The 11,984-nt window shown below is 32.3% G+C and overlaps 1 protein-coding gene across 1 annotated transcript; it reads left to right on the forward strand.

The window, feature by feature from the left end:
• Positions 1-934: 934 nt before the first annotated feature.
• LOC107832487 (uncharacterized) lies at positions 935-3,013 on the forward strand. The gene is made up of 3 exons (XM_075252658.1): positions 935-1,198; positions 1,751-1,813; positions 2,343-3,013. The coding sequence occupies exons 1-3, from the start codon at positions 1,025-1,027 to the stop codon at positions 2,862-2,864; spliced, it is 759 nt and encodes a 252-aa protein (XP_075108759.1). The 5' UTR covers positions 935-1,024; the 3' UTR covers positions 2,865-3,013.
• Positions 3,014-11,984: the final 8,971 nt, after the last annotated feature.

Consider the following 11,984-nt stretch of genomic DNA (forward strand, 5'->3'; position numbering starts at 1 on the left):
AAGTTTAGTCAAACATTAGTTATTGTTCAGATATGTTTTTCAAATTTATTGGCTAAACACAAATTACTTCTTTCAAAAAGTACTATTGAAAAAAGTGTTTTTAAATTTTGACGCTCGACTAAACAAGCTATTACCCAAGTATTGCAAGGTTGGATGCAAAAAATCAGCTTTTATTTTTATTTTTATTTTAAATAAAATGTTTGTTTGAATTTCTTTTAATTCATATCAGCGTACCTCGTACCCAATAAATTGAACAAAAATAATAAAAGTCAAACAGAAAATGTATCTTAAATGAATCATTAATTAATTGAAGTTTATCACGGTAGAACAACATGAGGGGCACACGAGAGTTCATGGCTAGTCCAAATTAGGCTGCGGGAATATTTCAACAAAAGTTGCTAGCAATTTTAACTAACAAAAGTTGCTAGAAGTTAAACGCACCATTATTAAGAGTTCTTAAGATATATATATATATATATATATATATATATATATATATATATATATATATATATATATATTAATTATCGAGTATAGTTTAACCAATTATAACAAATTATCACTCTATTTTTCAGTTACCATATCAAGTTTGAAACGTGCAATAATTTATTGTTTTAGATTAACTTGATAATGTAAAAAAATTTGCATTGTCAGCATTCAAAGAAAATAAACTCAATACTGAATTGTTAAAAGCATGAAAAGTCAAATTGAGAACAAATAATTCAAATTAGTCAATCTGATAAGATATAACAGTCAAAGTGCAAGACCAAATGGGATTCTTCCAAATCTTTGGCAGTACTAAATTCTTCAAAAAAAAAACTACATTGGCCAACCAAAGTAGGACCAAAGAAAAAATTCCTATATGACTGATTGCATGCCTTAGTTGAAAGTTGAAACTCAAACTATAAATCAGTCCAACAAAATCCAAAATCCAAAATGCATTTGAATTGATTAGAAGAGGAAGATCAACGAAAGGGAAATTGAAGGAAAGTTAATCAAGAACAAGAAGAAGAAATTGAATATTATGGCTTGCTTTTTTCCATTTAATAGCAGAAATTTGGATGCAAGTTTTTTCATATTCAGGCCAACAATAGTGATTGTAGATGATCTTGTGGAAGCTCTCAAGAATTTCTCTTTTTGTACAGAAAGTCTTGGCTGTGTTCATAGTGCCATTTTTAGAAGTATTCATGGCAATATGGTATGTGTTCTATTCTTAAGTCTCTTCCATTTAATTCTCTTACTTTGTACTAACTTCCCTTACTTTGTGGGCTTTAGGTCATTTGTAGACAAACACCATAATTGTGTTTGTTATATAGTTTTTACTCAAAACTTTGATTTTTTTTAAGTTTTTGGAATACTTGGAAAAAGGATTGGAGTTTCAATTTTTTTTTTCCTTCAAAATTTTGGAAATAAAATGGTTTGACATGAATCAAGTGTTTTTAATCGTTTTGGTCAAGATGTTTTTCAAAAGAAACAGAAGAACAACGGCAGACTCAGAAATTTAAATAAGGTGATTGCAGCAAATACAAGAATGCTATGCCTTTAATTAGGGGATTAATAATGCAAGAATGTGAGCAAATTACTAAGCTTTCCTTATGTCAACAATGTGTATATTTGCATAAAGCTTCCCCCCCCCCCCCCCCGGGAGGTAGAGGCAAGGAAGAGGAGTATATAGGTATATTATGTAATCTTGTTTTCTAGCTTATATGAATTTGATATGTAATTTATACTATCTTTTTTTGGAGAACAGATGGTATGGTATGGAGCATGGATAAAGAGATCTAGTGAGAATAAGGACTTACTTGATGCTCTTGTAAGTTAGATAATACAACGATGCTTCTACTTCTTTATTATTTTTTTAGCTTAATTAGGTTATCATATCAGGCTTGATATAAAAAGTTACTTACTATTATATATAAATTTTGCTTAATGATGTATAATTTATATGCTATCAATTCATATAACTTATAACTCCAATGCAAAAACTTTTCCGTTTAAATATGAAGTACTTTCCCTCTTGCCATTTTCTCATCTTTTTATCTTTTTATGCCAATCAAACAAGAGGGAGCCTTGACTTGACGTACTTGGTAAAATTACTGCCATTTGACCTCCGGTTCGAGCCTGGAAATAGTCTTTTGCAGAAATATAGAGTAAGGTTGCGTATAATAGACCCTCGTGGTCTGGCCCTTCCTCGAACGCGGGAGCTTAGTGCAATGGGCAGCACTTTTAAACAAGAGATCGAGGAAAATAGTGAAAGTTATAATCTTTGTGTATTACTTAAAGGTTCTTTTATCCTTGCTACATAGTTTCTAACATTCCTCCATTTTTCTTTTCATTATTAGCTCTCAATGCTGACAAATGTATCAAGCATGGCAATCCTAATGGAACATGGGTTCTATGATGCATATGCTGGAGAATCAAAGGATCATTCCCCGGCCGCGAAGTTCTACACAGGGGACATAGTTTCCATGAACTCCGCGGCCTCTTCTTCCCATCATCATGACATGCCAATCGAACATTTTTCATACACGTGCTTAGCCATATTCAAGGACCGGTTCCAGAAGATGGATGGCGCGGTTGCTGGAGTTTGCTTAAAGTGTCAAACCATACCAAAGGTTGCTGCCATTTTCGTGTGGAAATCGTTGCAATGCTGCTACAATTACATCTTGAATCAAGATTCTAGGAGTGTTCTTCCTTATTTTGATGGATTTTCACTTGATTTGAAGTATGATGTTTTTAAGGTTGTTTATGTAAGTGGGGATGGTGCCTTAAACTTTCACTTTTACCCTCCACATAAGATGTTGGAGGGTAAAGAAGGGCTGCATAATAATGTTACTCAAGAACTGAATAGAGTTGCAGAATAGAAACTTAAGCTTAGGGTTCTGTTATAAGTACTACATAACTATTTAGTTTATTATTGGGCATATGGACATGCATTCAGTTTTGGTATGTAATTGATTAAGTATATTACGAAATGATTAAGCATTTAAATAAACCGCTAGCTTATGCTTTTTATCTTGATTTGGTCAAAATTTTGGGAAACTAATTGTTCTTATGTTTCAATAATTCAAAAGGCTCATTTTGAATACTTTGGGTGTTTTGCTAAGTTTTTGAAAGAAAAATTATTTTTATACAGCGGAAAAGAAGCTGAAAAGATAGTGTCTTCTTGTAAACAGAATAAAAAGCAAAAACTATTATTAGATTATAAAATGTTAGTTAACATTCTCTTAAATTGACTAAGTATATAAGTGAAATGTTTGAAATATTCTATGTGAGAATGAGCACTAAGATTTTTGCTTACCTATAATGATTGATAAATTTCTTATATAATGCAAGATAATAATTTTCTAAAATAGGAGTAAAAGGGAAGTAAATGGCATTAGGACATTTTAGAGGAAGTGTCACCAATTTCTCAAAGTCTTTGGGCTTTTCTGGATTTGGCCCAAGACAATAGGTCGGAATCATGTGGGGTTTCCTTTTCTTTTCCTTTCTAAAATTTCTTTAATGAGCTTTATACGGCTGGAGTTCGGATTAATTGGACCTCAATATAAATACAGAATACCTACTGAAAACAAAATGTTCTTTTCTTTTCCTTATTTTCCTACTTTTCGAGTAAAGGGTTCACTTCCTTCTCCTTTTCTTTTTTGGGAAACTTACACAAATGTTCCAAATAAGTCTCAACTTACCAACCTCTAGCCATTAGTCATAAACTTACCAAAACTAGTCAAGTACTTATAAAAATTGAAAAAAATAAATATATAAGGTTCTTTCTCTTAAAGAATCACATGCAAAAATCACATTCCATATTTTTAAGCATGATTAACAACATTAGATGCAAGACGAAAAGGAAATTTGATGAATGAGGTACCAAATAACGTGATGAAATACAAAAAAATATATATACAATATTCTAAAAATCTAAGCAAAAAAAGAACTTTTTCAATGGGTATAATTGAAATTCATTGAAAACATATAGATAAGTCAATATACAAAATTTGAGGAAGATTGGAGGTGATTTAGACTGATTTTGTATAAAGATTCGTAATTAAATCGAGTTCAAAAAATCCTTTTGCGACACATGTATCACGCATGTATCTCACACACAGATGTACGTGGATATACATGTGATACACAATTGATACATATGTCGTACACAAATGATACACAATGTGATACCCATAGAGGCCTTTTCGTATATATACCATATATGAAACTATATTACCAAATATGTTTATAGTTTGTTTATTACCCTTCATGCTAATAGTATTTCTACCTAATATATACAATGCATTAAATAAGGAATAATTGTAGCTTTATGATTCCTTATTTTGCGCGCTAAAAGGGGGAATTAAATATTTTCCAGATCTTCCCCAACGCAAATCACGCACATTCCATAATTATCGTCGTCTTCACTCTGATCATCCACAACGCAGAACAAGATTTTTCATACTCTGTTTTTACGATACACTCTGTTTCCAGAAATTCTCTCTACATCTCTCTCTATTTCTCAATCGCAAATTCCAGTAATACAAAGCAAATGAAAAGAGAGCAGTAATTCCACCATTGACAGCCATTAAAAAGCTTGTAAGCTTTGAATTCAAATTTGGGTTTTCAAAAATCATTATTTGTTCGGATTGGGTGTTGTTGAAAATAATCGGGAATATGGTTTGGAGTTTATATCTCAATTTTTAGGGGTTTTGGTGAAGATTAGACTTGGTTTTGACTGAATTTCAGATTGAAACTCGAAGAAGAAGAAGACATATTGTAGAAATTGTAGAAAATTGTAGATAAATTGTAGACGGTTGTTTATTTATTTATTTATCTTTTATTCATTTACCTATTGTATGAAAGTTGAACAACATTGTATAAAAATTGTATTAAAGTGGATGATTTAGTACTGTTTTGGACAAAAATATGTATAAAAAATGTGAAACATACATTTCATGGGAAGCATGTCGATTCCAAATATGTACCCAGTTTGTAGATATTTTGTAGATAAATTGTAGATTATTTGTATTCTGATTGTAGATGTTTTATTTTATGTTTTCACAAATAAAAACAGCTAAAACTTCTACAAATTTTCTAAAAAACGCAATTCAAAAATCTCAATTAAACTACAATTGAATGGGAAAATGGGATATTAAAATTCAATATACTCAGTTTGTATATATTTTGTAGATGAATTGTAGATTATTTGTATGCTGATTGTAGATGCATTATTTTCTGTTTTCACAAATCCAAAATGACTAAAACTTCTACAAAATCTTCTGCAAAAAAACGCAATTATGTCGAAAATACCAATTAAGCTATAATTGAATGGGAATTGGGATATTAAAATTCAATGTACCTAGTTTGTAGATATTTTGTAGATAAATTGTAGATTATTTGTATTCTGATTGTAGATGCTTTGTTTTCTGTTTTCACAAATCAAAAACGACTAAAACTTCTACAAATCTTCTGCAAAAAACAGTCTACAATTTATCTACAATTTATCTACAATTGTTGTAATATAATGTATGTCATGTCTTCTTCTTCTTCTTCTTCTTCTTCTTTGAGTTTCAATCTGAAATTCAACCAAAACCAAGTCTAAATCTTCACCAAAACCCCTCAAAATTGAGATATAAACTCCAAAACATATTCCCAATTATTTACAACAACACACCAATCAAAACAAATAATGATTTTTGAAAACCCAAATTTGAATTCAAAGCTTCAAAGCTTTTTAATGGCTGTCAATGGTGGAATTGTTGCTCTCTTGTCTCTTTGAAGGTTTGTTCTTCTTCATTGAGAAAATTTGAAGTTGAAGGTAAATGTGTGTATGAACTTTGAAGATTTGACTTCAATTGTGACTGGTTTTAGAAGAAAAAGGCTTGAAATTGGACGTTAATGGAAGGGTGTTACATATGTTTCTCTGGTTTTAGCAGAGAGATTAATGGGTTTGAAACGTGGGTGTGGGGAGATACGTGGGTGAGGGTGTGGGTTTGGGAGAGAGAAACGTGGAGGGTGGGGGGGGATTTGGAGGAATATACGGTAGCGTTAATTAAGGAGTGATATACGGTACATTAATTGTACAGTTAAAACACATTATGATATAGAATTGGTAATTAGGTATACTAAATGTAATAAAATCAAACCTTAAACATTGAGGGTAATATAGTTTCCTATATGGAATAGGAATGTAAAAATTTCATACACATATCATTTTTTTCATGTTCAGTTTTTACTTCGAATTTTCAATTCAAGCCACCTCAAAACTTCACTAAATCATCCCAACACTGAGATTCAAGCTCATTAAGATGTACCCAGTTTATTCTAATAACACCCACTCAAAGAAAGCAAAAATTTGACTTTTTTGCTACAAATAGCTAATTGGCTAATATTAGTAATATTTTATGAATTGGCCAATTTTTGTAATGAGCTACTTATAAATGTACATAGTTGGTAGGTTCCCTTCTTTTTACTTATATCTTATTTGGCCAAGCTTATTTTTTGCCAAAAGTATTTTTTCCTCAAAGTTAAGATGTTTGACCAAGTTTTTAATAATAAAAAATAATACTTTTGAGTAAAAACAGTTTTTTCATAACACTAATTGTTGCTCAATAATATTTTTCAAAATGATTAACCATTCATTTGGTGGGAACTCCCACTGGTTTTGGGCTTAAACGCGACAACAATTTCATGATGTGTTCCGTACCGAAATCTGGAAAACTATGCCTAAATTACCCATTTAGCTATGGATTTAAATTATCTCAACTACTAATGTTTTGAATTTTTAATACGATTAGTACAATTTAAGTGGCTGTAAAAAACTATTTGTCTTATTTTTTAAATTATTTATTATTAGTGCATAGAAATTAAACTCGCTAAGAATTGGTCTAAATAAGTCACTGGCGACCAAAAACTGAAGCTACAATCAATGATAGCTTTATGTCTTCAAGAATATTTAAACAGTTAGGATGTCATAATTCAATTTATAAGATCAAGAATTTGAATTTTAGTCATTTTCTAAACTAATATTATATGGTCGAATCTCTTCTATTTCCATAAGAAAAAAATGAAGAAAATCATTAACAACATTAGAGTTCTCCTTTTTCTCTTCTGCTTTTAAAGCTAAATGTCATTTGTGGGTAAAATGCTCTTTTTTTTATTTCTGGTTTAATCAATTAGTGTCTAAAATTTATTGGCCTGAATAATCCAAATACGTGTCACGCATTAAAGAAAGTAAAGTGCTCCTTACAGATACGTGTCACGCATTAAAGAAAGTAAAGTGCTCCTTACAGAAGATTTTTATTCACAATATTCAAACTCAAAACCTCTTGAAAAGTGCGCAAGAATTTGTAAATCATTAATAAAGGATAAAAAGCAGGACGATGCATAAAGTATTTCATAATTATATAGGGTCCAGAAAAAGCTCGCACCTCAAGAGATCGGAGTATGATGTAGGCAACCTAGTATAATGCAAGCAATAACTATTTTCACGACTTTAACTTGTGACATATAGGTCTTACGAAGACAACTTTATTATTATTCCAAATCTGTTCTTCATAGTAGTCTATTTTTGATAATTCGCCGACCATATCAATGTGTATATTATTTTCTTGTTTGTGGAAAATGCATTGAAAAGGAGACCTAAATTTAGCCAAACTTTCAAAGGTTGCTGGCCAAAAATGTGTCAAAATTAAGGACCCATCAAAGGAGAAAACACAAAAGCCTAGTTAGACATACATATTCCATTTAGTTAGACATATATATTCTATTCTGGTCAAACCACATGTTCATGAACACAAAAGACACCATTTTAGGCGGGCCCGATAAATTGTTAATTTTCAACCACCCCATCAATTTGGATCATTCTAAAATTCTTTTTGACTTGAGTGCTGGCTTACTTACTTATTTATTTATATCCTAGTTAAAGTTGAGACAGGGGCGGAGGTAGGGTGCAGGATGTGAGTTCGACCGAATTCAATAGTTTTTATCCGAACCATGTTTTTATCCTGGCTCTGCCTCTGAGTTGAGGTGCTAGACCAATCACAAGCTTTCCACTGAGAAGGGCTTTCTCTTGGGCAAAAAAGTAGCATTATTATAAATTTGTTTTTCTTGTATTAAAAAATATTCGTTTCGTTCTGTTTAACCTATTATTCACATAAGTCACGGATTAAGGAATCCTTGGAAAAATGTGGATGAAAGTAGAAGAAAAGAATGTAGTAATAGGTCAAATGTGCAATACTAGACTGGACAACTTTGTGACTACAAGTGAAAAAAAAACTTTTTAAAGATGAAAATGTCGGAACATATCAATAAGAATAGATAATAAGTAGTTTATTAAACTCTATGACCAACACATCCACTGTGGTTGATTTAATTCTAGACTAAAAATAACATTAGTGGTGTCTAATACATTTTCCTTTGCTATTCATTCGAGAAAGCTGATTTGTAATTAAGGGTGTTAAACGGGTTGGGTTGGACCGGTTCCGGATCGGCCCAGACCGGTATAACCCGGAACCGGCCCGGACCGATAATAGGGGGGCTGGGTAGGGGGTTTGGGGGGTTTGCGCGGTTCATCTGGCCCAAACGGGTAACCGGAACCGGTTAAACCCGGTAGAGTGAACAGTAACTCTTACCGGGTTAACCGGCCCGGACCGGTTCAAACGGCTAGTTTTTTTTTAAAAAAAAAAATTCTGACTTGGGGGCCCCACAGACCGTTGGCAACGGTCAGACCATGTTTTGGTCCGTTGGCCAACGGAAAAATTGCACAAAATAGCCTTTTTTTTAAAAAAAAATTTAACCCTTTTTCAATTTACAAAACTAACCTTCTCTAAAACTATAAATACTCCCCCCCCCCCTCTTCTTCATTTCTTCACTCATTACTCATCTCTCAATCTCAATTTCTCTCATTCTTTCATTCTCCAATTTGCAAGAATTCAAGTCTTCAATCTAATTTTATTTGGCTCTCTTTTCTTGAATTTAATTTATCGTGTTTTGTCATTCGGAATTTGAAGTTTGAATTTTGAACAATTCAAGTTCAGAATTGAAATACTTGCTTGACATTTGTTCGTGGTAACCTCGGGATTGTCTAATCAAGTGCTCAATTTATTGGCGAATTCGGTGCACTCCCTCCAACTCTTTCTCTTATTTACTATTTTAATTGCATATTTAATTTTAGCTTATACTTTAATTTTTACAATATGTTTAATGCTGCTAAAAGAGCGTGTAAAAGAGTTACTGGTAGGGGAAATAAAAAAAGAGATAGTCCTTCATCATCTGGTAGTAATAGTAATAACTCATTATCATTTACACATGTTTCTGAATCATCGCCTAATGATAATTTAGATATAGATTATGAACAATTACAAGAAGATTTTGGAATAGAAGATAATGAAATAGGAATGGAAGATGAGATACCAACTACACCTACTAGTGTTGGAGTTGGTAGTATTGGGGGTTGCTACAAGGGGTGGTGGTCGTGGCACTAGAAGTAGACCACTTGTGGCTCCGACTTCTAATCGTAGAAAAAGAAATAAGGTTTGAATTTTTTTTGAAATAATAGAAGGTACTGATAGAGTTAAATGCAAACTTTGTAAAGGTAATTTTAAACATTTGACTGGAGGAAATTTAGGGAGGACTGGGACGCTTAGTAGACATATGAGAACTGTGCATCCCATAGAATGGGGCGCTGATGGTTATGGAAATCAAACAACTCTTAACCCTACTACTGGAGGTCTAGTGAAATATGATAAAATGAAGGATCGTGAGGAGTTAGCAAAAATGATTGCTTTGGGTTGTCTACCTTTTCTTTTGCTTCTTCATCATATCTTATTATGTATATTCAAAGGATTTACAATCCTTTATTTAAAGGTATTCCTAGAAATACTTGTAGAGCTGATATATTTAGACTTCATGGACAATATCAAACATACATACGTTATTTGTTTAACCACCTTTCTTGTAGAGTTTCTCTAACTTCTGATATTGGCCATGCTGTTAATGGAAATGATTATTTGACAATTACATGTCATTGGATAGATGATACTACTTGTATGCAAAAACGTATTATCGCTTTTAGATATGATGAAGATCAGAGTCATACTGCTACGTTTATAAGTAGTACTTTTTGTGAAGTTATTGAATTTTATAATCTCAAGCAAAAAGTATTGTGTATGTCATTTGATAATGCTTCTAACAATAATGCCGCAATTTCAATATTAAAACTGCATTTGCAACCGCCTCTTGAGGAAATTTTTCATGTTAGGTGTGCATGTCATGTTTATAATTTAATTGTTAAAAGTGGCCTTGATTTATTTTCGACTGAGATTACTCATGTTAGAAGAGCAGTTGGTGTTATTCAAGGAAATAATAGACAATCTAGAATAAAAGAATTTAAGAATAAGTGTGTCAAGTATAACCTTAAACCCAGATTCATGCCAGACGAAATTGTTACTAGATGGAATTATACATATATATTTTTAAAATATTGCTACAAATATAGATTTCCAATAACTGAAGTTGCTAATGCGCATTGTACTGATCCAAACCGTATGCTAACAAATGGTACTTGGGAGGTCATTAATGATGTTGTTAAATTTTTACATAAATTTTATACAGCTACTGTTGAGTTTTCTGGAGTATATTACCCTACTGTTACTATGACTTTAGTACATATAGCTGACATTTCTTTTCTACTCTTTGATTAAGAAGAAAGAAAAATATAGGGATGTTGTTGAAAAAATGCAAGCAAAATTCAAAAAATATTTCTTTCCAATTCCTCCGATTTACTTAATTGGTGCTGTTTTAAATCCTTCTATTAAGAAGTCTGATTGTCACCAATTAATGAATGCTTTATATACTTATATGGAGATTGGACCAACTGAAACCCTAGATTTATATACTTGTATGAACAAGCTAAATGAATATTTACAACAATTATATAATTATTATGCAAATGTAATTGCTCTTAATGTAGGCAATGTTAATCCAACTATGCATTGTACCACTTCTGCTACTGTGGATGATGAAGAAGGCCTTGATAGTTTTAATATTTTTTTCTACATTTTCTAACACTCAAACCAGAAACAGGAACATTGATGAACTTCAATTCTACTTGCAGAAGTAAAAAGAGCCTCGCACAAAGGAATTTTCACCGTTGGGATGGTGGCATGAGAATGGAAAGCAATTTCCTGTTCTTTTTGCTATGGCTCGGGACGTGCTGAATGTACCAATTTCTACTGTTGCATCGGAGAGTGCATTTAGCCAAGCAAGACAACAACTTGGAGACACCCACCACTCATTGGGAAGCAATGCTTTGGAAGTTTTAGTATGTTTCAGAGATTGGATTAGATCGGAACGAAGAAATCAAGGACGTGAAGATGTTGATAGCCCAGAAGACGAGGAACTTGGAGATATATTAACACATGGAAACTCATCCGAATTTAACACTCTAGAAGAAGGTCAATCGGTTCATATTGATTATGATGAACTTACTAAGGCAATGCAAAACCTTTGAATTTACTATTTTACTTGTTGAAAAAAATGTAAACCTTTCAATTTGTAAGTTTGAAACTTTGAAATTTGAATTAAGAAATAAAAGTAGCACTTGCAATAAGTGTATTTTTTTCTCATCTTCCTTGTATTCTTTGTGTTAGTATTTTGTAATGCCCTTATTGCACTTATTACAATATTTATACAAAATTCCAAAAATAAAAATAAATTAAAATTACACTAAACTCGGCCCGGCCCTCTCAACCCGTAACCCGTACGGTTTAGTTTTTACCCGGTTGAACCCAAACTCGTTAAACCCGTTAAGAACAAACCCGGAACCGACCCGACCCGTAAGGGTCCTAAAAAGGGAGACCCGGTTAGCCCGTTAAACACCCATAATTGTAATGCTTTGTTCTGTCTTTCACTGTTAGAAAGGGAATAACGTCATGGAAAAAACATACTGACTAACATATTTCCATTCGTGGACCCATAAATGGGTCAGCGTGTTT

This window comes from Nicotiana tabacum, chromosome 5 (genome assembly GCF_000715075.1).
Source record: "Nicotiana tabacum cultivar K326 chromosome 5, ASM71507v2, whole genome shotgun sequence".
Classification (NCBI taxonomy): Eukaryota; Viridiplantae; Streptophyta; class Magnoliopsida; order Solanales; family Solanaceae; genus Nicotiana; species Nicotiana tabacum.

Bases quoted from the DNA above. Each gene is read 5' to 3' on its own strand.
- LOC107832487 (XM_075252658.1), top strand. From the start codon at position 1,025: ATGGCTTGCTTTTTTCCATTTAATAGCAGAAATTTGGATGCAAGTTTT. The intron at 1,199-1,750 runs GTATGTGTTCTA...TTTGGAGAACAG, and splicing joins GAAGTATTCATGGCAATATG to ATGGTATGGTATGGAGCATG. The intron at 1,814-2,342 runs GTAAGTTAGATA...TTTCATTATTAG, and splicing joins AGGACTTACTTGATGCTCTT to CTCTCAATGCTGACAAATGT.